We start from the raw sequence: 27,078 nt of genomic DNA, 5'->3' as shown, positions 1-27,078 counted from the left end.
AGCAGGATTCGCGCAGGCCCCGGTCCTCGTTCCCACGGGGACCCATTTCCCCCGTCTGCCCACGCGGGAGCTCCCTCCTGAGGCCCCCGGGCGCTCCGAGGAACCTCAGCCCCATCCTGCGCTAGAGGGACAGCTGAACCATGGTGAGGGCTGGGGACTCCGTGCTTCCAGCTTTTTTTCTGTCTTCCCTCCAGCAAAGCCTGGGCGGGAGGCTGCCCGCGGAGGACGGAGGAGAGGCGGGATGCAGTGGGAGAGGGGCCGTTGGGCCGATACCGGTGGGATCCGCGCACCGAGGGCGTGGGGCGGGTGGAGGGCGACTTTCAGGCCCCTGGGGAGGAAGGGGGGATGGATGTGGGAGCAGGCGGGGTTCAGGGACCCCGGCGTTCAGTGGGGGGCGGGGCCATAGCTGGGGTGGGGGCAGACAGAGGATGGGGGGGTAGAGGGCCAGGGCTGAGAGCCGCAGGGGACAGGGCCAAGAACAGGGTGTAGGGTAGTGGGTGGGAGTGTGGAAACGGGGTTGGGGGCGCCAGGTCCCAGATTGGGGGTGGGAAGCCTGTGGTTGGCTGAGTTCGAATGGGATATTGCAGGCCGGTAGGGGTTGAGCTGGGGGTTCTGGGCCGCGGGACAGGGCTCGCCCGGTGCGCGGCGGGGCGGAGGCCGGACGGGTGGGGCGCGCGGTGCCCGCGGGCGGGCGGGCCGCGGGGAGGCCGGTGCGGGGCCCGTGGCCCCCCCCCGGGGCCGGGCCGGGGGCGGGGCCGGGCGGGGCCAGCAGCGTATTAGCTCCTTGTCAATTCGGCTGCTCAGACTTGCTCCGGCCTCCGCGCCCGCGCCCAGCGACGTGCGGGCTGCCCAGCCCGCGCTCTCCTGCGCCCCGCGCCGCTGCCGCAGCAGCCACCGCCGCCCGCCGCGCGCCCCCGGCAGCGCCGGCCCCATGCCGGCCGGCCGCCTGGGCCCGGCCGCCCAATCCGCGCGGCGGCCGCCGCCGCTGCTGCCCCTACTGCTGCTCTGCGTCCTCGGGGCGCCGCGAGCCGGATCAGGAGCCCGTAAGTACCCGGCGCCCTGCTCCCCCCTTCCCGCCTGGGCGGAGAGCGTGCGCCCTGGGGGCAGCCGCGGGGGGAGGGGGCGCAGGCGCCACCTGGACGGCCCGGGAACAAAGGAAGGCGCCCCCCGCACGGCCCTCGGGGCGTCGTCACCTGCGGGGCGCACGACGCTGCAATTCCCCGGCCAGAGGGTCCAGCTTCCGTGCCCGAGGCCTTCTTACCTGGGCCGCCAAGCCAAGGACGCCCGGTCCGGCCCCCCAGACGTTGGGGGGCCGCGGCCTGGGGCCCTTTGCACGCAGGGACTCGGAGGGCGCACGCAACAGCGTCCGCGGACTCCGAGCCGCGGTGACCGCGGGGCACCTTTCGCGGGCGGGGGCGCACGCGGTAGGCGCGCTGGGTGCGGGCCTTGATCGGGCCCCCCTCCCGGAGGAGGGATGAGCCCCGCGAGAAAGGCGGGGCGGGAGGGGGGACGCTCTGGCCGCCTGGCGCGCGGCCCGGGGTCCCCGGGGACGCGCCTCTCCGCGGGCCGGCGCCGCCGCCCTCCCCCGGCGGGACCCTGCGCTCGGGGGTGCGCGGAGTCCCCACCACCGGGAACGCTCAGAACCGTTCCCTGCGGGCTGGGCCAGGCTGGAAGCTTCCAACGAGAGAAATCTTTGTGAGTCCGTGGGTGAAAGGGAGAGGAAGTAGGAGCCAACTAGTTTGGGCACCGGGGGCCCAGCCTTGGGGGGTGGGCGGGAACCCACAGCCCAACAGGCTAAGACCCCGGCACCATCAGGAGCTCCTAGCTCCGGGCACGCTCTGCCCCCAACCCCATGTACATCCATGCCAGGACACCGTCTCCACATCCAGACCGCTCTGGGACACACCCAGAGACACACAAAGACACACACTGGCTTGTGGCCCGTCACCCTCACCCTCAGACCCGTGCACACTGCATCCCAGATGCACATTCGCACACCATTGGGGCGCACACACATTCCATCCCTGGTACACACACTTTTGTGGTCACATACTCATTCCTCAGGGGAGACAACACAGGAGCATACACACAGTCACAGCCTTTCCTGGACACTCACAGTCACTCCACAGACCACGTCCAGGCACACAGGTTGCCCAAACCTGCACATACTACTGCCTAGGTCACCCCACACTGCACAGAGCTATCTGCAGCCTCCCTGCAGTGCTCTTCCAGAAAGGGCAGGGTCCGGGCACCCCCTAGGGGCATTTGCTGAAAACCCAGCTTGCCCAGGGTGCCTGGGCTGGTGAGGGACTGTCCCGCCCCGGCCCCAGGGTCCCTGACGATTCTACAAGGCAGTGGGCAGTGCCTGTGAGTGCCACCGTTTGAGGCAGGCTTTGTTTCCCAGCCTGTAGAGCAGCAGGGAAGGTGGTAGTGGGGCAGGGGGGGAGAGTGTTGTTGTGCGTGTGTTTTTTCCTTTAAGGGGGAAGAAATTAAATAAAAGATTCTCACACCTCGGCAATATGTTTCTACTTACGGTGTGTCTTAGCACCTGACCAGCAGGCGGGTGGGTCGTAAAGTGTCTGCAGGTACCAGTGGGATGGGAGATGGGAACCCCTGTGGGGACCCTGGGATGGAGGCCACCCTCCTGTGTTGCTTGCAGAGAATCTCACACTTTTCCCTTTTAAAACACATGGTGTTCCTTTTTAATAATGGCAGTGGCTCCAGCTTGGGAAAGGGGGGAGGAAAAACTTTTAAAGGCCCCAGCTCTGTGGGAAAGGCAGAGAGGCAGGGAGTGAGAATGGGGGGTGTCCAAAAGTCTAGCCCAGGGATCTGCTTTGGGGAGCCTTCTAGAAGGCTCCCCCAATCAGGCTAAGGGCCCCCCAACCTCAGTGGGCTGTTCCCAGCTGCTTCGTCTGGCTGGAATGTGCATCCTGGTCCCCAGTGCCTTGGTGCATTGTTTGGGGAAGTCTGGAGGGAGTGCGGAGCCAGCCGGGACCCCAGAGCTGGGAGGGGCTGTAATCCTAATAGTTCCTAGGCACGATGGACCTCATGATCTCGTCTCATTAATCTCCCCAGCAGGTAGAATATATTTTCCTCCCATTTTATGGAAGAGGAAACAGAATAAGAGAGGGGACGCCAATTGCCCAGGTGTTCCGGTTGAGTTTGGCACCCATATTCCAAGAGGAAAAGGCCTCCTTCTGACCTTTCCTGCCAGAGCTTGGTTGTGGGGGGGACTGGCCTGTCCAGGCCAGCCTGGCCTTGCCCTCTCGCCCCATCCCCCGCCCAGCCCAGGAGGGCAGCTGCAGCTGCTGGCAAGTGGGCAACACCAGACCAGGCCAGGCGGGTGTGACAGAGGGGCAGTGCCCCCCAGCCAGGACCCCCCAGAAAGCCCATTCCTGACTAGGCTGTGACGATGGGTGGGGGGCGCAGGAGGTATATGACCATCCCCCAAGGGTTGGGAGTGGGCCTGGGGTCTGGGCAGGCCTGGCAGTGCCTCCCACCCTGCTGGGGGGAGCCCAGGCAGGAAACGGTGGGTGGGCCGGGGCAGAGATGCTGGCAAGCCCGTGTTCTTGCCGGAGGAATTCCGAATTAGCGAGCGGCTGGCTGCCTGGGACCTCCAGGGCGGCCCCCTGGCCCCCCGCCCCCAGCCGCTCCCGCCTCCTCTGCTCTGGCCCGCTCAGCCGGCTCCTTCGCACGGATGCTGAGACCTCCGGAGAGCCCTGGGCCAAGCCTCAAACGCAACTGTGATCCCAGGCTCCAGCAAGACATGGCCCTAAAGCCAAATTTGCCCCGGAAAATCATCAGGGTCAGCCCTTGGAACCGTGTCCACCCCACCTCGCCCATCTGGGTCAGTGAAGGCCATCACAAGGCAGTCTCTGGCATTCAGGGGGCCTTCCAGGGGGCCAGGATCACCCTGTCCTTGGCTGACATCTCAGGGAAGCTGGGCTGCTTCTGCCTCTCTGCCCCCCTGCAGTCCCTTCCAGCTGCCTGGGGATCCTTTTTAAATGTAAATCCCTCCTCTTTTCAGAACCCTGGAATAACTTCTCCCTGCCAGTCAGGCCCCTGCTGACCTCCAAGACCTCATTTACTACTATTCCTGCCACAGGACTTTTGCACTTGCTGCTCCCACTGCCTAGATAGTCTCTCATATATAATTTCATGGCTACTTCTTTCACTTTATTCAGGTCTCAGCAGAAATGCCACCTCCGCTGACAGGCCTCCTGGGCCATTGAGCCGACACTACTGACTCGTGCTTTACGTTCTCCCTATTTATATTCTTAGATATATTTATTTGTTCTTTTTCCTGCTGCATTCTTGGACTCAAGGCCCACTAGGGCAGGAATCTTGGGTATCTTGGTGACCATGTTGTCCCCAGCTCCTGGCACTGTAGGCTCAGTGAATGAAGGATTGAACAAGGGAGTGAATGAGTCCCCACAACTTCTCTTAAAGGTAGAAGCTCCCTCCCAGAGGCTCAGAGAAATAAAGTGACTGAACCAGACTTCCACAGTGAACTAGGGGCATTCGAACCCAGGTCAGCTGGCTTAAAGGTCACATAGAGTTGTCCTGACAATAATATTTTTACTCCTCTCAAACAAGCGCGTGTGGTTGATACCATGACGCACATTTCCCAGATGAGACAGACTCAGGGAGGTGCGTCAGGGGCTGGGACTGTGAATACCCTCCCCCTTATGTGGGCCTCGGTTTCCCTGTGAGTAAAATGGGCTCATCTTAGGTTCTCATCTCCAGAAAGGGGAACCCTGTGCTGTCCCAACAGCCAGCAGGAGGGGAGGCATCGACCGTGGTGTCCCCGAGGACCCCTGGCCCAGCACCCACCTCCCACAACTCAGTTTAGGAAGTTGCTCCCCAGAGTCTGATCCCCATCATGGCCCTGGGGAGCGGGAACTTTCTTGTTCTCATTTTGCAGATTAAAAACACTGAGTCAAGGGACAGAGCAACGTCCCTTTGATAGGGGTTGGGCGCCTAGAGCTTGCCCCAGCCACCTTTCCATTCCGGCACAGAGTAGGACTTTGGAGACTGACAAATCTGGGTTTGAATGGTGTGCCTTTCCCTCAATCAGTGACCTTGGGCACGGGACTTCATCTCTCAGAGCCTTGGTTTTTTTTCATCCATAAAATGAGCAGGATTCTCATAGGGAATACTCCCACAGAAACACCTACTGTGTGCAAGGCCCTGCGGCTATGAGAGCAAGAACTCACAATCTTTTGTTTTTTTATCTTTGTTTTATTTATTTAAGTGTGTTTTTCCAGGACCCATCAGCTCCAAGTAGTTGTTTCAATCTAGTTGTGGAGGGCGCAGCCCACAAGTGGCCCATGTGGGGATCGAACCTGGCGCAGTTGGTTAGCACTGCGCTCTAACTGAGCTAACCAGCTGTCCCCAGAACTCACAGTCTTTTATTTCCAATTGCCAAAAATAAAATGAAATTTAAAAAAAAAAAGCAGAGTGTAGGGTTTGTCAGAATTATGTGCAAAGCTAGAGTGACTTAGATGTGAGTGGGCGTTTCTGCCTGAGGTTTGTAACAACTCAGAGCCTTGAGCAGGTCAGTGATGAAGTACATGGAAGGAACTAACAACCTCAGTTTCCTTATCTGTGAAATGGGGACAATAGTAAAGAGCTCCTTTGCAGGACTGCCATGAGTCCTGGAGGTCCTGGCATGGTGAAGGCTCAGGGCAGCTCTATCCCAGACTTGACAGGCACTCTTCTCTGACCCCAGACACAGCTGTGATCAGTCCCCAGGACCCCACGCTCCTCATCGGCTCCTCCCTGCAGGCCACGTGCTCAGTGCACGGGGACCAGCCGGGCCCCACAGCCGAGGGCCTCTACTGGACTCTCAACGGGCGCCGCCTGCCCCCCGAGCTCTCCCGCGTGCTCAACACCTCCACCCTGGCCCTCGCCCTGGCCAACCTCAACGGATCCAGGCAGCAGTCGGGGGACAACCTCGTGTGCCACGCCCGTGATGGCAGCATCCTGGCTGGCTCTTGCCTCTATGTTGGCCGTAAGTGGCTCCCAGGACGCTCAGAGGTAGCTCTTGGGAGCAGCTTCTCCTTCTGGAGAGGGGCAGGAATCATGGGCTCTCTGGCCCAGGGCTGGGCAGTGGGCACACACGGTGGCATGGGTTGAGAGGTATGGGCCTCTGGGGTGGAAATGAGAGCCTGGAGACCCCTCCCCAACCATCTCCAAGAGAGTCCATGAAGGGGTCATGCCAACGTCCACCCCGTTCACCCTCCTTCCACTCTAAGGTGGGGGCCAGCTGGCAGCCAGCAGCTCCTCCCCCTGCCCATGGCCAGTCCAGACCTCAGCCCCTGCACCCCTCCCCAGTGCCGCCAGAGAAACCCTTCAACATCAGTTGCTGGTCCAAGAACATGAAGGACCTGACATGCCGCTGGACACCGGGGGCCCATGGGGAGACCTTTCTCCACACCAACTACTCCCTGAAGTACAAGCTGAGGTTGGTGGTGGCCCTTGGTGACATGTGTCCCAGCCTGGCTGTGTGTGACCTTCGCCAGGCCCGCTCATCCTCTCCGAGCCTGGTGTCCTGTTTGTACTCCGGGGCCACCCTGGTGAGGTCTGAGGCCCTGAAGAGACCCTCACGTGTCCTCCTCCTCCCTCCTGCCCCTGCAGGTGGTATGGGCAGGACAACACATGTGAGGAGTACCACACGGTGGGACCCCACTCCTGCCACATCCCCAAGGACCTAGCCCTCTTTACGCCTTACGAGATCTGGGTAGAAGCTACCAACCGACTGGGCTCAGCCCGCTCAGATGTGCTCACACTGGATATCCTGGATGTGGGTGAGCCCCCCCAGGGGGGATCCTGTCAACCCCCCCCCACCAAGCCCAGCCATGGCTGCATCTCTGGGTCCAACCCTGCTGGTTGGGGTGGGGAGTACCCATCGGTCCCCAGTTCCCCAAAGCAGCCAGGATACCCCCACTCTTTGGAGAACACCTGGCCTGGCTCCCTCCCCTTGGCAGCCCAGGTGTGCGGGAGGGGGCCCCCTAAGGGAGCTGGGAGGGGGCGCCCAGGTCGGAGGCGCCCCAGGAAGCCACAAACTGTAGCTGGGGGGGCAGTGTGCAGGCAGGAGGCAGGAAATGGATGATCTGCAGCAGAATTGGGCCTAATCTAATTAGGGTGTTGCTCAGCCCGGAGCAGGCCTGTGCCTTAACCCTTTCAGCCCCTCACTAAGGCCTCAAGGGGGGAGAGCCCGTTCTCCCTGCTTAACACAGGGCTCCCAGAAGGATCCCTGGATGTCTCCAGGCTTGTAGCCACCCCCACCCCCTGCTTCCTGCTTCACTTCCTTAAGTCCCGAAGCTGCGGTAGGCTTGTTCTCAGCTTCAGTTGTCCCTCTGCATCCAGCAAGGCTGTCCTCCTGAGGACTTTCGTAAAGCTGGAAGGAGTGGAGGTGGATGGTGATGGCCCCCTGGCCTCCTGGGCATAATAATAATAATAATATCATAGGCCAGGCAGTTTCTACTTTTACAGAGTTCCCTGAAGATAGGATTATGTTTCTCCTGTCACAGATAATAATGGTGATAACAGCTAACATTAATTGAGTGCTTCTAGGCGCTGAGTGTTTCCCGAATATTGTCTAATGTAATCCACCCGGCCTCCAGGGGGACGGAGGGAGGGGGGAGAACGGAAGCAGGTGCCACCTAAGCCATGTGCTGTGGGATTTGAACCCAGACAGGGGCCAGCCAGGTCGGAGGAGCCCCTGACTAAGCCCTGCCCTGCTCCACCCCGCCCGCAGTGACCACTGATCCCCCGCCGGACGTACACGTGAGCCGCGTTGGGGGACTGGAGGACCAGCTGAGCGTGCGCTGGGTTTCCCCGCCAGCCCTCAAGGACTTCCTCTTCCAAGCCAAGTACCAGATCCGCTACCGCGTGGAGGATAGCGTGGATTGGAAGGTGTCTGCCCCCGCCCGGCCCGTCCCTGGTCTGGTCCCGGCCTGGCCTCTGACCCTGTCCCTACCCTTGCTGCCCAGGTGGTGGACGACGTGAGCAACCAGACCTCATGCCGCCTGGCGGGCCTGAAGCCGGGCACTGTGTACTTCGTGCAAGTGCGCTGCAACCCCTTTGGTATCTACGGCTCCAAGAAGGCAGGGATCTGGAGCGAATGGAGCCACCCCACGGCCGCCTCCACCCCCCGCAGTGGTGAGCACCCCAACAGGGTTGGATGGGCTGGGGACCACCCCCAAACCAGCCTGGGCTTCTGTTTTCTTGTTTAGTGAGGTCTCAAACTGGTGTCCCCCCTAGTGGGCCGAGTGTGGCCCCCTGGATCTGTTTTCTTTGGCCTGTCATTTGAAAAAAAAACAAAACAAAAAACACTTTGATCTACTTGCAGACATTTAAAACAGGAAGTTTTAACACAAATATCCTAGATACCCTAGAAAAATTATCTAGAAAATGTAAGAGGACACACACAGCATTGCTCCACAGCCCCCAAGCAGGGTCCTCTCTTTCCAGTTGTCCCATTCCCAACTGGCCTGTTTCACCCACCTTTGCCCCCTCCCTAGCCCCTAGGGGCAAGTGAGTTTGAGACCCTTGCTTCCAAGGCTGATGGGTTGCCAACTCTCCCTCTGATGGGCCTCAGTTTCCCCTTCTGATCCAGGTAGGGAGATGGGGATGATCAGGGGCATGGGTCTGACTCTCCTTGCGACTTGGGGTTCCTCTGAGACCCGGATCTCCATTCTCTTCTTTGTGAAATGATATGAAATCTGTTACTTGAAATGTCTGGCCTCAGCTTCCCCATCTGGAAAGTGGGGATGATAATGACTTTTACATTATTGTATATGTGAGATGAGATAACCCATGGAAAGTGCCCTCATGGTGAGCGCCAATTGTCTCCCTTCCCCTGTCCCCCCACCCCCATAGTTTCACCCCAAGGTAGGCACCCTTTTCTCAGGTGAGGGCATTGAGGCCCCAGGAGGTTCAGGAAGCCTCGAAGGTCACATAGGGTTCTGAATTCAGTTTGCTGGAAGTCCAGGCCCACGCTGGTGGGATGATGGGGAAATCAAGGCCCAGAAAGGGTCCTAGAGCAAGGGAGGGGCAGAGCCCAGCTCCAGCCAGCTTCCCAGCCCCATCGTGGGCCCCTCCAGGTTCAGGGGTGGGCGGGAGCTAGCATGACCGGGAGGGGCCTGAGCCTTGGCCCCTGCTTGTGCCCAGCACCTGTGATTCTTGCACGGGAGCCAGCAGGCGGCTGCGTCCGCAGAGGAGGCTGGGGAGGCCAGCAGGGGCGGCAGGGGCCGGGCTGTGCCAGGGCCTGTCAGCGGGTCCCTCGCGTTATTTATGACGTGAGGCCGATGTCCTTATCCGCCGGACTGTTTGGGGCTGGCTGCATCCAGCAGCTGGACAGACAGGCAGGCCTCCCACCTGGCCCTCCCAGCCCATTCCCCTTACCATTGGCTCGTGCTCCCAGGGCCTGTCTGCTCTGGATTTTCTGTCACTCTCTTCCCCTCTGTCTGTGTCTTTCTGCCTTTCTGGGTTTCTGTGTCCCTACATCCCCAGGCTCTCTGCCCTCCCAACTCCATCCCTCTGAATTTCCTTGGCTCTCCCCAGTGTCTTTGACCCTGCATTTCCTGCCTGTCCTCCCCATCGCCCAGCCTCTGCCTCTGCATTTCTCTCGCTTTCTCTGCCCCTTACTCTCTCTGCCTCTCATCCCTTTGGCCTTGGCCTCTCACCTTCTTCCCGACCCCCTTCCATTCACACCTGGCTCAGGCCACAGGAATCGGGTTCCTGAAGATGTGGAGGAGGAGCCCTTTCCTTCCCCTATCCCCCACCTCTTCGGGTGCAGCTGGGCTGCTGGGCTAGGCGGTGGGGAGGACCGGGTCCCGAGGAAATGGGAGGGAGGTGCCCGAGGGGAACAAGGTTCGTCGCGCGGGGAACCTCCTTCCGCTGCCCGTGCGCGCCCTCTGCCGGGTGCGCCCTGACACTGCCGCTCCGCCCCCATCAGAGCGCCCGGGCCCGGGCGGCGGGGCGTGCGAGCCGCGGGGCGGAGAGCCGAGCTCGGGGCCCGTGCGGCGCGAGCTCAAGCAGTTCCTGGGCTGGCTCAAGAAGCACGCGTACTGCTCGAACCTCAGTTTCCGCCTATACGACCAGTGGCGAGCGTGGATGCAGAAGTCGCATAAGACCCGCAACCAGGTAGGAAGGAGGGACCCGCGGGCGAGGGCTTAAGGAGTGGGGTGGAGAGGTAGGTGCGCAGCCCCCGGACACCACCTCCTTCCTTCCAAGCACAGGACGAGGGGATCCTGCCCTCGGGCAGACGCGGCGCGGCGAGAGGTAAGGGGAGCCCAGGTGGGTGGGCGACAGGGAGACATGGGCCCTCCTGGTCGCCAGTAGGCCTTGGACCCCCTCCCCCCAACCTTTTTTATCAGCAATTAGTTAGCACCTACTGTGTGCCTGGCCCTGTGGCTTTTAGCCCAGGAAGAGCACCCTACCCCTTGAAAATGTCCCAAGTGGAATATCATCCTCAGGAAAGAACATACTTGCCCAAGTTAGCATGTTTGAGCACCTACTGCATACTGACCCTGTGCCAAGGCTTTACCTGCAGGACACTTACTGGGACGGATATCCTTACTTCTCAGGTGGGGAATCGAGGCGCAGGGAGAGGCAGTATCCTGCCCAAAGTCACCCAGCTGAAAGTGGCCAGGCCAGGACCTGAATGGGGCCCTCCTCAGTTGCTCTGTGGTGCTGGCCCCTCCCAGGCATCCTGCTTAGCCTGGCTTCCCCTCTGCCTGCAGGTCCTGCCAGATAAGCTCTAGAGGCTGGGGCCGCCCTCCCTGCTACGTGGAGACCCAGGGCTGCACCCAGACTGGGGCCACCTCTGTACCCTCACCTCAGGGTGCCCAAGCAACCTCAGCAGGAGCTGGAGCAGGTGCTCTGAGCTCTGAGGTTCACAACATCTCTGGCCTCCATGTGAGGCCACCCTTGGGTGCACCCCAGTGGGAATGTGTGAGGGTCGGCCAAGCTGCCCAGAACCCTTGCCAGGGCCAAGGGTGAAGAGGGGTCATTACTCCCCTCACCCAGGACCCCTCGAGTCTTTTTAAATAAACAAGCTATTTAGGTGCCCTGGTTGTGTAGGTGAGTTTGGGGCTGCAGTGGCCTGGGGTGGGAATTGTAGGGGAGGCATGAGGACTTCTAATGATCCTTTGCGATTGAAATCCTCGCCTCCCAGAATTTCAGACACTTTCTCTCCAGGATCTGAAATATCTGGTTCTAAACTCCTTGGAGAGTGTGATTCAAAACACCAGAGTTTCTTCAGTTGGGGGGAGGGGGACTACCACCCTCCATCCCTGCCCCTATGCAGCCCCCTCCCCAGGCACATACACCCCAGCACCCCAGGATGTAGAGACAGTAGAGCAGCTGCAGATGAATGATTCTTTATTGTGGGAGGTGCAGAGACCTCGAGAAGGGTCAGCAGCCCAGTGGGACACAACCCCAGCCAGCTGGTAGTCAGGGCTGGGCTGGGCGCCACCTGCCCCATTTCCCATCTCTCTGTGCGTCCCTGGAGAGCTGCCATCACTCGACAAATTCTGCATCAAACCTGAGGTCCTGGAGAACCTCGCTGATGGCCTCCATGGTTTTAATTACCCTACAAGAGTGGATAGGAACTATAAATAAAACCCAGATGGGGCGCGTTAGCCTCCGCTACGCAACTCTGAGGGGATTGTGGCAAGCCTCGGGCCCTCCTGCCTGCTGCCAAACCTGCAGGCAGCACTAGCAGTGGGGAGAACCACTTGGATGCTTGGAGCAGAAGTGGTCCCGTAGGTCACAGTGGGCAGAGAGAAATAAGACATCTTGGGTGGGTGTATGCCATCAGGAGGGTGTATACAGTATGACTGGCAGATGTCGAGGGGGTATGCATGTAAGGGCAAGAATGTGCAGGTGTGTATGCCTGGTGGAGCCTGGGTGACTGTGTCCAAGCTCCATATCCAGCCATGTGAGTGGGACTGGCATGTCTGAGATGCCCAGCTGTCCCGGAAACACACAGCCAGTCTGGTGTGTAAATGGAGGAGGGTGTGTGCACTGGGGGAATGTGTGCTGTGGGTCTGGGAGTCACTGGATGTGGAGTCCGGTGTGCACACCCTTAGGATTGTGTGCAGGTCCACACGATCTAACGGTGCCAGCCCTAGGGCACACCTGGCGCCATGTGCAAATCTAGCATGGCCAAGCCACTGGGAGGCAGCACTCACTTCATCTTCAGCTGGTGCGTCTGTAGGGTGTTCTCTTGTCCGGTCAGCTCTGGTGCCCCCATAAGTTGCAGCAGGGCCACCTGGTGCGGGTGGGTGAGGCAGTAGGGAGGATGTCACAGCGGGCAGAGGCCACCCCCTGCCCTCCCACACACATCAGAGAGGAAGAGATACCGGGAAAGGCAGTGCAGGGGTGGGGCTGTGGTGGGAGTCTGGAGGGCTGTGCTTTGCGAGGGAGGAGCCTAGGATTCATTTTAGAGACAATCTTGAGGGGTGAGAGATGACAGGCCCTAGAGTCAGTGCCTAGGGCAGCGTGGGCGTGGCCGCACGTTGCGCGAGGGAGTAGCAGTCAGCCAGGGATTGGTGGCAGGGGTGAAGTAACTGGAGCCTCATAGTCTCAGGCACAGGGCAGGGTGTTAGAATCCCAGGGTGGAAATGGTCCCAAATTTTAAGACTACGACAGGTATCTCAGAAGTGGGCGTGGCCTGAGGGTCCCAGTGTAGTGCACGTGGGCTTGGCCTGGGAATAGTGTATCTCGGCCAGGATTGGCTATAGGGGTAGAGTAGGCAGGACTTTGGAACCCTAGCGGAGGAGTAGGCAGAACCTAGGCAGGGTGTGTGTGTGTGTGTGTCACACAGAGGGAACGTGGCCTGAAACCCACGCCCCCCACTTACTGGGGGATTGAGGACCGGACCTGAGGCATTAGGAAGAGCCAGAGGGGAGGAGCGTTGTGCGGGTGGGGGCGGGGCATCCTGGAAAGCATTGGGCTGAGGGCGGGACCGGGATGGATGGACGGGTCCTGGAACTAAATGCCTGGAATGAAAAGGAGCGGACAGGTGGGAACCAGGAGGCCAGAGAATCTCAAAGTAAGCCTTAGTGAAAGACTGAGGTGGGGTAGTTAGAGGTGGGGTCTGGGGCTCCAGGGACGGGGTTGTGGGGGACCGGAATGTGACCATTTGCCCCAAAGGCGCAGAGTGGGCCGAGGAGGCCACCGCGGTAGAGACCAGGTTTTGGAGTAGGGAACAGCGACCCGGGGCGGATCCTCACCGTGGCCAGGCGCGTCTGTTCCAGCTGCTGCAGGCTGCGCACGTGGCCCGCGAGCAGCGGCTGCGCTCTGGGCCCGGCCAACTCGGCCTCGACCGCCAGCACCTCCCGCGAGACGGCGGCGAAGGCCTGGGTCACCTCATGCACTTTGCTCCGGTAGCGCGGGAAGTCGTAGGGCGGGCCGCTACGCAGGTACTGGCGGTGGCCTCTGCGGCAGGTGGGGGTCCTGAGGCTACGCTCCCAGGTCCTGCACCCGCATCGGCCACCTAAAAGCCCCCCAGGAAGTGTCCCTGGATCCGAGTGTGGAGGACGCTGATTCCTGCAGGGGAACCCGAGGTAGACCCACCCGCTTGGGAAAAAGAGGCGCCCCGCGGCGTGGGACGTCGGAAAGTGGGGACGCGCGCCCTGGGTCTCCCGGGAAGCTCCGCCCCCAGGCACGCCCACCTCCGGAACAGGCTAAAACACCCTGCGACCCCTGTTGGCCCATGTGCCCGCACTTACTCCTCCAGCCGGCGGAAGGCCTGTGCGCGTTCAGCCTGCAACTGGTGGATGCGCTGCACCAGCGCCTGTATCGGGGCATCTTTCTACGGAGCGGGGAGCACGGCGGGGGCTTGAAGCCCGCGCCCCAGAGAATGCGCCACCCGCCCCGCCCCCTTCCCGCTTGGTCCTGGGCTCACCCAGGGCCACGGCGGCTCCTCGAGCTCTGGGGCTCCTGTGGCTGCCTCCGCTTCGGGCGCGGTGTGGATCGCGGACTCAGCGGCAGCCTCGGCGGTGATCATGACTGCGCAGCCCCGGCCCCGCCTGGGAGCTGGTTGCTCCGCTGCTCCAGGCGCCCCCTGCAGTCCCGGAGGTCTCCGCACCCAAGCGTGCGGACCGCCAACCCGGAAACCTGAAGACCTGGAGATCCCGCCGAAGAGAAGGGGGGCTTCTCAGGTCCGACAACCACTCCCACCTCACCTTTCTACTTGTTCTCGCCCAGCGCCTTCCTTCTCCTGTTGTTTGCCCTTGAATGTTTAGCATTGGGTACAGCAAGTCTGTCTCTTGGTTTGTAGGTTTGTTTCTATGCGCTTATGTCAACACCGACTTCCTTTCATCCCTTCTCCACTCAAATAAGGAAAACGGAGTTCGAGGTGGTTATCTGTCACCTAATGCCACAAAGTTGTGACAAGAGTGGTTTCTCAACGCAGGTCGACATTGGACAGCTCTCTAGAACACAACCGACTGTAGTACTCACAGGCTGTGTGAACACCTCAAAAATGACCTGAAAAGGGGAGCCTGGGGTCAGGGATGAGGCCAACAGGCCCTCACGTAAGCGCAGAGGCAGTCTCTGAAGGCTCTCTGCTGGAAATACACCACCTAGTTTGAGCTGAGAACTTCCTTCTCCAGGGGTGGACATGGGAAAGAACAGAAAGATGGTGGTGGCCGGGCCTAGTGAGGGGGTCAGTTTGACAGGGATGAAACGAACTGATGAGGTGACTGAAACTACAGCCTTTAGCTGGCACTGCAGGTCTCAGCTATTCCTAGGCATTGTGTAGGCCTGGGTTGTCACCTACACCACACCCCAATTTTCCAGAAAAAGCATGGCCATGTCAAGGGCAGTGCAGTGTACAACCCTCACCTGAAGTGCAGTCTTAAAAACCACTGAGGCCTACCCCTGGGAGAGCATTAGTCTCAGGTGAAGCCCAGTACCGTTTAAAATTCAGAACAGGTGTGTTATCCTTTTTTCCTTATCCACCCACACGTGGATCCATCCAGGGCCCAGTTGATCCACAGTCCCACTAGTCCCTCGGCTGGGGCCTTCATTCCCATGTTATAGATGACAAAACCCAGATGGGTGGGCTTGCTAGGCCATGTGGCAGAGAGCCAGGACTGAACCTGACTGTGCTTTGGTTATGACAAACCCCTCCTGATGTGAAGAGCCAGGAGTACAGCCTGTTTTACAGCAACCCAGGACAAAGGACTGCCAAGGGCTCTGCAATCAAGTGACAAGTCCCCAAGGGAGATGCCCACACCTTGGCCACCTCCCCACTGGACAGACCAGCCACATGGACACCAATTACTGCTCCAGTCAACGAAAGGGAAACTTTATTGAAGCTCCAGGGCCAAGGGGTTTGGGCAGGAGGCCACCCTGTGAGCTGAGGTGGTGGAAGGCCCTTATTTGACCTTCTTCTTGGGGCGTAGGTTGTTGGTGTGGCCACACTTCTTCTTGCGGCAGTTGACAGCACGAGGATGCAGGCGAGCATAACACCTGCATGGGGACAGGAGGGATTGGTGAGTGACACCTCCCCCCTCCAGGGCTACCCTGCCCACCCCCCTCGTACATACTTGCGGCAGATCATCTTGTCACAGTTGTACTTCTGGGCAAGCTGGCGGAGGGAAGGCTCAATGATACCACCTCGCAGACGAAGCACCAAGTGCAGAGTGGACTCTACAGGAAATGAGGATTAGGGAGAGACAGTGGCTCAGCAGTCGCCAGGTGCAGGGCAGGGCCCTCCAATCCTGTAGACCCGGTGTGACAGGGACATGTCAGAATCCCTTGTGATTCTGACACCAGCCCAGCCCACAGAACCTCCCACCAGACCCCGGGGAGTCTGAGACTATTATATGACAACAGTGGTGGCCAGCTGGGTTGCTTCTTGCTGCAAGGAATGACACTGACTTCGTTTATAGTAGGCATCACATTTTAAAATAAAACATGTCTTAAAAAAGAAAAACAAGTGAACAAGAATACGGGACACCACTGCCATTTGGAAACAGGTAGAGATCACTGAGACCCTTTCCAGAGATAAAAATAGTTTATCTTGTAAATCAAGACTCTCCCATCTCCTGATACTCACCTTAAGAACCCCCCCATGCCATAAGGCTGACAGTACCCCACCTGGGTTCTAGGCTTCATGGGGCCCTATCCAGCCACCACACCCCCAATACCTTTCTGGATGTTATAGTCTGAGAGAGTGCGGCCATCCTCCAGCTGTTTGCCCGCAAAAATCAGACGCTGCTGGTCAGGTGGGATGCCTGGGGAGAAAGCTAAGTTACTGAGGCTCTGTCTGGCAAGCGTATCACTGGCAGCTCTTCCCTCCTCCCCCCAGGCCTGCTCCATCATTACCCCTAATCTGCCAAAAGGGAAACCAAGGTCGAGATGACCAGCCGCCTTCCCAAGATTATACAGGGGAAGCATTGGCAAGGCTGAGGTCTGTCCAATGCCAGCACCCAGGCCCAGCCCAACTCACCCTCCTTGTCTTGGATTTTGGCTTTGACATTTTCAATAGTGTCACTGGGCTCGACCTCGAGTGTGATGGTCTTGCCCGTCAGGGTTTTCACAAAGATCTGCATCTCTATGTCTGCTGGGGAGGCTGAAGGGGAGTAGGACAAAATAGTAAATTGCAGGTCCAAGCATCTTGAACTCGGGGGTTGGCCAGTCCTGTGCCTGAATGGACCCCAATTTCAGGCCCACCCCAGTGCCTGTTGCCTTCCACAGGCTTACAGACGGAACGATTAATTCACAGCCAGGGCACCATCTTGCCAGAAACATTTCCCCAAGTGTGATCTACAGGTCACATCCATCCATCCATCCTCCCTCCCTTTCACTAGCCCCTGGCCACATCTGCTCCCCAAAATGGCCTTCCTGCAGCTTGGGTGGAAATTCCATCTTAGTAGCTACCCCCACCCCCTACAACTCCAAGCTCAAACTCACTCATTTCTCAGTTACCCCCAAATTTCTCAGGCCACACCTCATGCCTTTGCTCCAACCCATAAATATCTGCCAACCACCTGCCAGATACTTGTTTACACGGGTAGTTTTTTTTCATTTTCAAAACAAAGAAAGCCTGCACGCTGGACACTACCAACCTCTCCTTACAGGTGTAAAAACGGACGTGTAAGTATCTCGGGAGGAAGCGGAAGGTTTTAATACTTTTAAAGGGACTGTCAGAGTCTGGCACTGTGAAAAAGTTACATGCCTAGTACCCCTCCCCACTAAACCGGATCTGTCAGAAGGACCTATCCTCGTCCCGAGATCCCGTCGGATAGCTCAGGCGGGCGGCGCGGGCAGGCCAGTTCGCCTCTTGGGGGCCCAGTCCGGGTTCGGAACACCCGCCCGATGCGCCCTGTTCAGCAGGCCCGAGGAACCTGGCCCGTACAGACGGATTCAGGGCGGCCCCCTTCGCTGCTCGGGCCCTCACGCCCCCCACAGCCTCCCGCCTGACCCCGATCCGGTGCGAACCCGCACAGACACAGCCACCGACCTGCTCCGCCGCCTCGTTGAAAAGAAAGAGGGCGGCGGAACCGGAAACCGCCGAATTGCCGCCGAAAGCGCCTGCGCACCGAGCACGCTGCGTGTTTGCGTCACAATCTGCGCCGCGCCCCGCCCCCGCCCCGCTGCCATGTTGGGTGCTGGCGAACGAAGCCGCGGCGCCTGTGGGCGAACGTGGCCCACCTGCTTCGGGGATGTGTGCCCCGCCCCGGGTCACGTGAAGGCCGTCAGCCCTCAGGGGCTTCCACCAGCTTTCGGCCTGCCGGCTCCAGAAGGCAGGTTGCGGGCTCTCTGGTACTTTCTGAGTAAACTCTTTCGTGCTAAAGCGAAGGCATTATGCAGAGGGTCTGCGGGTCCAGGACGCAGGGATGTGGCAGGGAAGGTAGGAGGAGGTGCAGGGCCGGGACCCCCGGGAGCCACGTAGGCATCCAACACCCAAAGTCAGTTATTTGAAGTCAGTTATTCCAATCTCTCGGGCCGCGGATGGATTTCAGGGCGGCGCGCAGGAAGGCAGGAAGAGCAGGTGAGAGGAAGGAGAGCAAGAAAATGGGATGGGACTCAGGAGATTCATGGCCGGCGAAAAAGTGCCCAGCGCCATAAAGAGGTGATGACCGAGAAGTGACTTGTGGGCTTGGCAGTGCACCTCTTTATTTCCTTGGACTCTTCCCAGCGCCCCTATGGACCAGGCAAAAGCAGACACTCTCGGATCAGGGAAGATGCCTTTAATCACAATCGATAAGTGCTTCAAAGATGAAGGGACCCGTGAGTGTTTAATGGGGAATGGGACCAGCTCAGCTCCTCGAGGAGCCTACCCAGCGACGGGGTTCTGAAGGAGTTATTCAGGGAGGTAAGGGAACAGGGCTGTGAGCAATGATGGTGACAGGAACTTACCATGGCTGCCACCACCGAGGACCCCCACCAAGGGCAGCCACCTCTCTTCCTAGTCTAGTGGTGCCTGGCCACCCCCCCTCCTGTCCCACATCCAATCCCGTTTGAGCTGATGTACCAAAGGATGGAAGGAAACTACTGCTAGGTACACCCTTCTTTTTTTTTTTTTTAGAACCGAGTCTTTTTATTGATAACTTCCCAACAGCATCTGTAAATAACAGGTACAAAAATATTCCATTAAACTCTGTTTTCCAAGGCGGCTCGGCTTGCGCCCTGGAGGCCCTGGGAGAGACTTGCAGAGCCCTCGGGCCACACCTCTGGTCAGAGAAACATGGGCCTTACCAGGCTCAGGGCTGAGCGGATGGGCAGCATTTGTCTTGAGCTTTCTACAACTATTTCAGAAACCTCCTTGTGATACCAATTGGAGAAAGTATTTAATAATTTTGTTGGAGAAAGGGGCAGGGAGACCAGAATTAGTAAGTGTGGGAGTGAGCTGGGGTGAACTCAGATATGATAGCGCTTGTCCACATCAAGGAGGTCCTGACCAGGGTGCTGGGGTAGGGGACATCTGGCTTTGGTTTCTGGAAAAACTTCCTTGTGCCCCGCCCAACAATGCCAGCTGGCTGTTGTTCATCCTCCGGCCTGGCAGAGGGTCTGCAGGAGAGGCTCTTAGTGAGGAAGGAGTGGGAATGACAGACCTCCAGGAATTCCACACCCCTGGGAAGGAGCCTTGTCCCCCAGGAAGCCCCAGATGACAGAATAGGGTGGCAAAGCTGACCATCTCAAGGCAGAGTTACCTGCTGCCACCTCAGACACATAGAGAGTGCCACCACGGCCCTGAGATCCCTCGGAGTGCCTGGGAGCAGGGCTACTCGTCCAATATCTCCTCCTCATCTGTCTGGCTGCGGCCATTGATGGCAGGGGAGTCAGGTCGGACATGGGACAGATCCTCGAAGCCAGGGCTGAGAGAGGGTGAGACAGTGTCGGGGCTGGTGTCACAGGAGCCTGTGCTCTGTTCGGAAGTGGCGATGGTGGTCGTGGTGCTGGGCGGGATGGGGTCTTCATCCTCGTCCTCTAGGAGGGACGCCTCCGGAACGTCTGGGGGAAGGAGGCCCAGAAGTTGGCTTAGTTGCAGTGATGAAGGATTAACTGGGCCTGTGACCCCTAACAGCCCCGCCCCCCACAGGGCATGACGTGGCCCATTTTACAGAAGAGGGAACTGAGGCTCAGGTAGGTGAGAGGTCTCCCTTCAAGGTGAGGTAAGGACCCAGGTTCTCTGGCTCAGGCCAACATGGGCCCTGGGGGCAAGCCTGAGCCTGGCTCTGCCCTTGACTGTATCACCTGGGCCGGGCCCCTCACCTGCCCTTTTCTCAGCTCCCTGCTTGATAAACGGGCTGATGACAGCAGCACTGCCTCTGAGCCTGTGGGTGTCAGCAGCCCTGAGATGGGGAGCTGGTGACCCATTCAGCATGTGGGGGTAAACCAAGACTCAGTGTGAGGGGACACTATACTTCCTCTGACAAGGCTGAGGGTGCTGGCATCCAAGGATGCAGAAGTCAGATGTGGGGCGCAGAAACCCTGGGTGACACTTACGGCTGAAGGCCTCCGGGTGCTGCCTGGCCAGCTTCCCTTTCAGCGTCCTGTGGGGGAAGGGAAGGCACACAGGCTGAGCCCACTGAACAAAGAGGCTAGGCTCGGTGCAAGCCAGCAACGCCATTGTCAACGGGGTGGATGGGTGGCGGGAGTTTCCCCCTCACTGCTTGTCACACTCCACTCCCAGGCTGCAGGGAGGCCCAGGCACTCAGCCCGTCAGACCTACTCTGAAGGCACCAGCCAACCAGCTGTCAGTTTCTGTGCATCCTCGGCCCTGGGTCTGGGTACTTCCTGGGCCCCCTGCCTGCAATGCCTTCCTGACTTCTAACCTTCTTCTACCTGGACAACCTTCCAGGAAGCTTCCCTGCCCGCTTCTCAGCAATTGCTCTGGACTACTTGTCCCAACCTGTCCCTGCATCCTAGGGGGTGAGGCCCAATGAGCAAGTCGGGGAGGCGGGGCATGCTGGCTGTCCACACCCCAAAACCCAGCAATCTCATTTATCTCTTGAGAAGACCTGGCGAAGGGCTAGGGGTACAGGAGGCTCATGCAGTATCTCCTCCTCATCTGCCTTTCACTGTTGGCTTTTCACTGTTGGCCTTTCACTGTTGGCCTTTCACTGTTGGCCTTTCACTGTTGGCCTTTCACTGTTGGCTTTTACCTGCCTTTTTTGTATTCTGTGTTCAGTGTTATGTTGCATTTTTCAAAAGACAAATAAAATTTAAATTCAGAAACTTCAAGATTTTTATCCCACGGCTGGTCCGGTGGCTCAGGCGGTTGGAGCTCTGTGCTCCTAACTCCAAAGGCTGCCGGTTTGATTCCTACATGGGTCAGTGGGCTCTTAACCACAAGGTTGCCGTTTCGACTCCCTCAAAGGATGGTGGGCTGCGCCCCCTGCAACTAGCAATGGCAACTGGACCTGGAGCTGAGCTGCGTCCTCCACAACTAAGACTGAAAGGACAACAACTTGACTTGGAAAAAGTCTTGGAAGCACACACTGTTCCCCAATAAAGTCCTGTTAAAAAACAAGATCTTTATCCCAGAATTCAAATCTTCTTGGATGCTAAGTACATGATGAAGTCTCATAAAACAAGTGAGCTGGATCTCTCCGTCGCCTTGTTACATGAAATGGGTAGCTCTCATCGAAGAGGGGAGGACCCAAGGCTTGGAGGGGGGAGGCAGAGCCTGGCGGGGCTGAGCACCCACCTGATCCTGCGGAAGATGCTGTCCAGGTCCCGCTTCATCTCCACCAGGGTCCTCGTGTGGTGCAGGAAGCGCTCACTCATCTGCTGCAGGCGGACACTTGACAGATTGTTGAAGTTCACCAGCATCTCATTGGTCTTCTCAAAGCGGTCCAGCCTGGTGGCAGAGAGAGGGTACCAACACCTCTGCTTAGACTATAAAGCCCTGCTAAGCCCTTTCCTGTTCCATGACCTTTCCATGTGCCTTTCCCTTGTTCTACAGAGCTCTACCTAGTGATTGAGCCACCTAGCAAACTCCTATTCGACCTTTAAAACCCTACTCAGGTGTGCCCTTCTCATGTAGCCTTCATCACCTCCCTCAAGCAGATTCATTGATTCCCTGAGTCCCCTAGTCTCAGGTGGTTTCTCTGGCCCAGTGCAGACACCATGGAGGCAGGAAGATTTGTGTCTGGTTTTTGTCTCCCCTCACGCTGGGAATTCCCCAGGGTCAAGTCTGAATCTGACCTAAAGAACTAGGAGAAAGATGGGTATTGCTGATATCCGGACACACTCAGCTCCCTTGTCACAGGGTAAGACAGGGTATCAGGTCTGTGCTGTGTCCTAAATGGAAGGAAGAGCCTTTGGCTTAAAGACACAAAAATGAAGCCCCAGGAGGCTGCACTTCCCTCCCAAGATTGTCAGCCTTTGTTCACCATACAAGTCAGGCCAGAATTAGAATGGGGCTGCAGTGGCCATGGTGCGAAGCCCCAGGGAGGGCAAAAGGGAGTTCACGCCCCTCCAAGAGATGCTGTGTGCTCTACAGACAGCCTGGGCTCTGACAGACCAGGCCCCCAACAGGAAGCCAGCCCACAAGCTCCCTTATATCCCCCAGTATCCCCTTATCCTACTCTTCCTCACCCCAGGCCTTGGGACAGGAGCTGATGCATCTCTACCCTCCCCCGCCCCCCCAAGCCTTCTGCAGCTGTGAAACCATCTCAAAGCCCTGCTTCCTATGCCAAGGGCTCGCCTCCAGGCCAGGAAGGAATTTACTTAGGAGCTGGCCAGCAAATTTGCTCATTTCCTTCATTTTATCACCAGTGAGGGGGCGGGCTGGGCAACAATGCTGGCTGGCAAGTGGATTCCTTCCCACGCCTGGAGCCCAGGCTGCTTGGCCACCACTCACATGTTCTTCTGGGCCAGGATGATGGCATTGACGTCATCCACATTCACCATGCTCAGGATGCGGCTGCAGAAGACCCTCGAGGCCGAGGCCGGGGGGTCCATGTCTTCCTCCTCCGCCGCTGCCTGAAACGGGAAGAAAATCTGCAGTCTGCACCAGGCACATGGGTGGGTGGGGGGTTGGACAGGAGGGGCCGGGAACCCCACAGGCTGCCTGGAAGTGGGTCGGTCATGCCACCTCAGCCTCAGCTTTGTCATCCCAGGAATTCAGGGGTATTTCGAGAACTCCAGAAGGTCACATTTATAACTTGCACCCCAGCACATCGGAATCCCATCTCCCCTCCCCAGCACCCATTCTTCATATGCCCAGGGCCACTGGCACCGTCCACCTGCACAGATCTAGCTGCCCACCTCCTCCCACACCCCCTTGCCTTTGCCCATTCCCAGCTCAGAGCCTACTGTCCCCCCGGCGGAACATGCACCACTGTGCCGTCGGATCACCCTCACCTCGTGAGATCCGTGAGGACTATCCCTACCTTGGTCGTTCTCATCACCTTGTTTTAGTTGCTTCCCTGGCTCACCTCTGCCTGAAATTCCCTTAGTTAACAGTTGACCTGTTTGCCTGTCACCCCCACAGCACTGCCAGCTCCAAAAGAGTACAGGCATGTGTCTCCCTCGCTCACTGCTGTCTCCAGAGCCCAGCCCAGAACCTGGCTCACAGCAAGGAATCACCAGAACTTCCTTTGTCAGAGGCAAACAGGACTTTCAAACTCAGCTGTAATGCTGAACTTTTAACAGCAAATAAAGCCAAGAATTTCAGGCACTTGCAGCCAGTCTGTGGACCTCAGCAACCCAGAGAGCTGTGGGGCTCTCAGCTTCCCTAGCATGTAGATGACCGTCCCAGTGGGTTGGGCTTCCTGGATCAGGCCAGGGCAAGAAAGGCCACAGCTTTAGCGCTGACCCTACTGGTGGGGAGCTTCAGGAAAAACCCAGAATCCTGACATAGCTTGGTTCTGGAGCCCACATATTTAATGGCCGACAGAAAGGCCCACTTGCCATTGGTTAAGATTCACACACAGGATCAGTAAGGGCTTTCAGAGCCCACTTAATCCACCCTCCTCTTTATTTAGCACCTACTGTAAGCTAAACAAGGTACCAACTTTATACATAGGAACTGTTACCCTTATTTGTATGTGAGAAAACAAGCTCAGAGACTGAGGCACTGAGCTATCGTCACGTAGCCAGTGAACCTGAGTCACAAATATCCACGGTCCGCAGGATCCACAAAGGTGTGACCCTGTACAGATGTTCAGTATCCACCCATGATAGCACAGCTGCTTCTTACAGCAGCTGCTTCCTGCCAGACTTCTGATTGCTTCCAGGAAAAATACCCAGAAATGTGCATCCCCCCCTCCCCCGTGAAATCACCTCATTTGCAAATTTTAGCAAATAACCCTCTTTTCCCCCAAACACCATGGGGCCAAGAGTATTTATGCCATGAATTTGGCTTAGTGCTTTGCAGCCCCTACATGCCTTCTGGAAATAAGCTGCCACACCTGGTGAAATCCTCTCGCCCTGCCAATTAGTACTATTTTTTGAGCTCCTATGTGCCAGGTACAGACATTCACAGTCTCCACATTTCCAAAAAAGTGTGATCACGTATAAAGAGGCTACTTGGGCTCAAAGGGCAGTCCCTTGGTGGGAAGCCCACAACTAAAGCCTGGCAGGCACAAGATTTGGACCTGCAGGAAACGGTTCTGCTTCAAAGTTGGGTTCTTTCCTGTCTCTGGCTCCCATATGTGAGATTCAAGGCACATCCTTCCACTGCCAGCTCCTTCTCTGAGGAAAGCCTTCCCTAACAGCTATTGTGGACCACGTAAGGGTGGAAATAACCCAGCAAGCGCTCTGGTATCTGTTCTTTTTATGAGGGAAACACGCTGAGAGGGAGGCTGTGTGACTTTGGGAGAGTCACCTCACCTTTCTGAACCAGTTTTCTCATCCAGAAAATGGGAATAACAATCTCACAGTCCTGTTTGTGGGGACTGAAACCAACGGTGATAAGCTTAATTCCGAGCAGGCTGTTTCTCCAAGGTGAGTGTTGAAGACGTTTTAAGTTGGGGCGCGGGAATCAGCATTTTGACGAGACCCTCTAAGGTGTTTCCAAGAACATGAGCAAATTTAATCCCCAACCACGCCTATGAGGCAAACACTCTCATCTCGGAGGAGAACTAAGGCTCACAGGGGCCGGCTCAATTGCCCAAGGTAAAACGGCCAGGCGGAGAGGCAACGCGATTCCACCCAGGGCATTTAACAATTCAATTTGGTGGCCCAAGCTTAGCAAAACCCTGGAGTGGGAGCGAGGTTCGCATATCCCCTCACACCCCGCCCCTGCCAAGCGCAGAAACTGAAGCCCAACCAGGGCAACGCCCGGTTCTAGGTGACACAGGCGGCCCCAACTCCCGCACCCTGGACCTGGATCAACTGAGCAGACAGGGAAACTGAGGCCTGTGCGCAGGAGGGGTGCCCAGATGTGGCCAAAAGCGCGCCCCACCCCACGACAGCCCCAGGGCCGCGCTCGAACCGGCCCGGCTCCCCGGCGGCCCCGGCAGCCCCAGCCCCACCCCAAACTCGGCCCCGGCGTCGGCGGCAGCGGCACCTGCACATCTGGCGGCCTTGCTCGCGCTTCCGGGATGGCGCCCGCGCCGCCCTGATGTCACCACGCACCATGCGCACGTGGCGGCGACGTGCCCAGGGCCGATTTGCGTGCGTGGAGGCGCGGCAGGAAGGGGGAGGGTTTAGTCTCTTCGCTTGTGCGTCACAACACAAAGCCAATCAAGCAGTCACTCTCTCGCCTACGTCGCTTCCAAAGCCCGAGCTTTCCAGGCTGGGAATCAAATTCACCGGGTTCAGGAATCCGTGTTCTGCTGTTGCTGACTTTTTTCTGGTCCATTACCATCCAGGATCCCACGTTGCATTTAATTACATCTCCTTAGCCTCCTCCACTCTGTGACAGTTCCTCAGTCTTTTCCTACTCTTTCATGACCTTAATACTTCTGAAGATTTCTGGTTTTGTAGAAAACCCATCAATATGGGTTTAATCCAGTGTTTCCTCCGGATTAGACTGCAGTTAAGGAATTTGGGCAGGAATCCCATAGAAGCGATGCTGTGTCCTCAATGCGTTATATTGAGGCATGCGATGTTGACTGACGACTTGCTTAAGACAGCGTCTTGACGGTTTCTCAACTACGAAGTCACTGTTTTCACCTTTCTAATTAATAAGTATCTTATGGGGAGCTACTTAAGAGACAATGCAAATACTTTTTTTTTTTTAACATTTTAAAAAGCAGTTGACACCCACAAGTTTTAGCATCCATTCATGGCTCTTGTCAACAATTTTTACTTTTTTCTATTTATTAATTTAATTATTAATTGGAATTTATGCTAAACAAGAGCTGTCCACTCTCCAATTATGTATTTATTCACATTTATATTGCTCTGAACTCATGAGAATTTTATTCTGTTATTTATCTTGCTGCCCCTTTAAGTGAATCACCTACGTTCTTTAATATGTCTTCCATCTTTCTCTAAGAAAGTAAGAAAGTAAGTACTTTCTTACTTTTGGCACAAGATTTTCCATGTTTGCTTTGGCATATCCTTGGAATCAGCAGTTTCTCCAAGGACACTGGTTCCTGTTCTTGGAGAATGGTATTTAAAAACCAAGGTCTGGGTGCTGGGTGTGCTCATTGCTTAACCACGCTCTCAGCTGTCAGAGTTAGCAAATACATAGTATGTCTACTAACCTATGCATACACACATCTATATTTACTCCTACATCTGTCACCTTGGCTATATACTGAAAACCATAAACAAAACGGGGCAATTACAAAATAGTAATTGCTTAATAAATATTAGCAATTCATTATCATTAGTTATGGAGGTCTTATAATGTGTGTATGTTATACGTCTAATTTTTCTGGGTCTCAGTTTGTTAACTGTGAGCCTGGGTGATCACCACAGTTGCCTTTTAAGGTTCTTGAAAGCTTGGGAGATAAACACATACCATGCTCTGGGGCACATGAAAGACTCTTTAAGAGCTCTGGAATTGGATATATCTGAGTTCTAATTCCAGTTCTGTCACATCTTAGCTGGATGGCTTTGGGCAAGTGGCTTAACCTTATGAAATCAGGCAGGTGAGTTCTTTACACGTCTTGGCCCACTGTAAGCCCTTGGTAAACTGTATTATTACCCGCATGTTTTGCTGCCTTAATTCACTGAAAAGTTAATACAGACCAGGACTCTTAAACACTTAGTTCAAAAGTCTAAAAAACTTGTCAGTAACCCTCTAGCCACCCCCTCTGGATTTGGCCCATATTCTGGGAATCCAGAGAGTACTCAGTCCCTGCCTAGCCCTGAAGGATGGAGGGAGACAGAGTCTGACTCAGACACTCCCAACCCTGAGTGGAACACTGCTGGGTTAGAGGGAGGAGAGACTCAAAGCTGGAGGAACCTTAAGAGTGGGGGTATGAGAACTCCTTTTAAGGGCAAAGAAGAAAGTATGTCTGGATGGGGTTTTGAGGTAGGATTAGGAGTTTTCTAGGTGCTGACTTTCATTCAAGGCTGAGGGAATCACAGGAGCAAAGACAGGGTGGTGGGAAAACATTTAGTCTGGACTTGATCTTTTTAAGAACTGTAGAGCTCAGTGAGCCAGGTAGCAGCCAGTGCTGAGAGGGGAGCACTGGTGGG

The 27,078-nt window shown here is 57.0% G+C and overlaps 4 protein-coding genes across 8 annotated transcripts; 1 reads left to right on the top strand and 3 right to left on the bottom strand.

Moving 5' to 3' along the window:
- The first annotated feature begins 757 nt into the window (after window positions 1–757).
- Window positions 758–11,088, top strand: CRLF1 (cytokine receptor like factor 1). Its single transcript, XM_033134185.1, has 9 exons — window positions 758–1,043; window positions 5,732–6,013; window positions 6,337–6,466; window positions 6,640–6,809; window positions 7,763–7,920; window positions 7,998–8,166; window positions 9,965–10,152; window positions 10,248–10,290; window positions 10,752–11,088. The coding sequence occupies exons 1-9, from the start codon at window positions 932–934 to the stop codon at window positions 10,763–10,765; spliced, it is 1,266 nt and encodes a 421-aa protein (XP_032990076.1). The 5' UTR covers window positions 758–931; the 3' UTR covers window positions 10,766–11,088.
- A 286-nt stretch (window positions 11,089–11,374) lies between these two features.
- REX1BD (required for excision 1-B domain containing) lies at window positions 11,375–14,215 on the bottom strand. 3 transcript variants are annotated; one of them, XM_033134186.1, is made up of 5 exons: window positions 13,922–14,215; window positions 13,746–13,828; window positions 13,248–13,563; window positions 12,204–12,283; window positions 11,375–11,602 (listed from the first exon to the last, which is right to left on the bottom strand). In XM_033134186.1, the coding sequence occupies exons 1-5, from the start codon at window positions 14,021–14,023 to the stop codon at window positions 11,530–11,532; spliced, it is 654 nt and encodes a 217-aa protein (XP_032990077.1). In that variant the 5' UTR covers window positions 14,024–14,215; the 3' UTR covers window positions 11,375–11,529. The 3 variants fall into 3 exon arrangements, with proteins under 3 accessions (XP_032990077.1, XP_032990078.1, XP_032990079.1); XM_033134187.1 differs by having other exon boundaries at window positions 13,248–13,452; window positions 13,922–14,139; XM_033134188.1 differs by having other exon boundaries at window positions 13,248–13,510; window positions 13,922–14,082.
- A 1,092-nt stretch (window positions 14,216–15,307) lies between these two features.
- Window positions 15,308–17,550, bottom strand: UBA52 (ubiquitin A-52 residue ribosomal protein fusion product 1). Its single transcript, XM_033134193.1, has 5 exons — window positions 17,489–17,550; window positions 16,475–16,597; window positions 16,173–16,259; window positions 15,570–15,672; window positions 15,308–15,492 (listed from the first exon to the last, which is right to left on the bottom strand). The coding sequence occupies exons 2-5, from the start codon at window positions 16,575–16,577 to the stop codon at window positions 15,399–15,401; spliced, it is 387 nt and encodes a 128-aa protein (XP_032990084.1). The 5' UTR covers window positions 16,578–16,597; window positions 17,489–17,550; the 3' UTR covers window positions 15,308–15,398.
- A 539-nt stretch (window positions 17,551–18,089) lies between these two features.
- Window positions 18,090–25,114, bottom strand: KXD1 (KxDL motif containing 1). Of its 3 annotated transcripts, none has more exons than XM_033134191.1 (5): window positions 24,957–24,979; window positions 22,340–22,461; window positions 21,182–21,334; window positions 19,978–20,024; window positions 18,090–19,482 (listed from the first exon to the last, which is right to left on the bottom strand). In XM_033134191.1, the coding sequence occupies exons 2-5, from the start codon at window positions 22,438–22,440 to the stop codon at window positions 19,253–19,255; spliced, it is 531 nt and encodes a 176-aa protein (XP_032990082.1). In that variant the 5' UTR covers window positions 22,441–22,461; window positions 24,957–24,979; the 3' UTR covers window positions 18,090–19,252. The 3 variants fall into 3 exon arrangements, with proteins under 3 accessions (XP_032990082.1, XP_032990081.1, XP_032990080.1); XM_033134190.1 differs by lacking the exon at window positions 24,957–24,979 and adding an exon at window positions 24,313–24,842; XM_033134189.1 differs by lacking the exon at window positions 24,957–24,979 and adding an exon at window positions 24,992–25,114 and having other exon boundaries at window positions 18,179–19,482.
- Window positions 25,115–27,078: the final 1,964 nt, after the last annotated feature.

Source organism: Rhinolophus ferrumequinum, chromosome 18 (assembly GCF_004115265.2).
Source record: "Rhinolophus ferrumequinum isolate MPI-CBG mRhiFer1 chromosome 18, mRhiFer1_v1.p, whole genome shotgun sequence".
Classification (NCBI taxonomy): domain Eukaryota; kingdom Metazoa; phylum Chordata; class Mammalia; order Chiroptera; family Rhinolophidae; genus Rhinolophus; species Rhinolophus ferrumequinum.
Note: the sequence above shows the minus strand (reverse complement) of the source record. Positions and strands in the feature narration are given on the sequence as shown.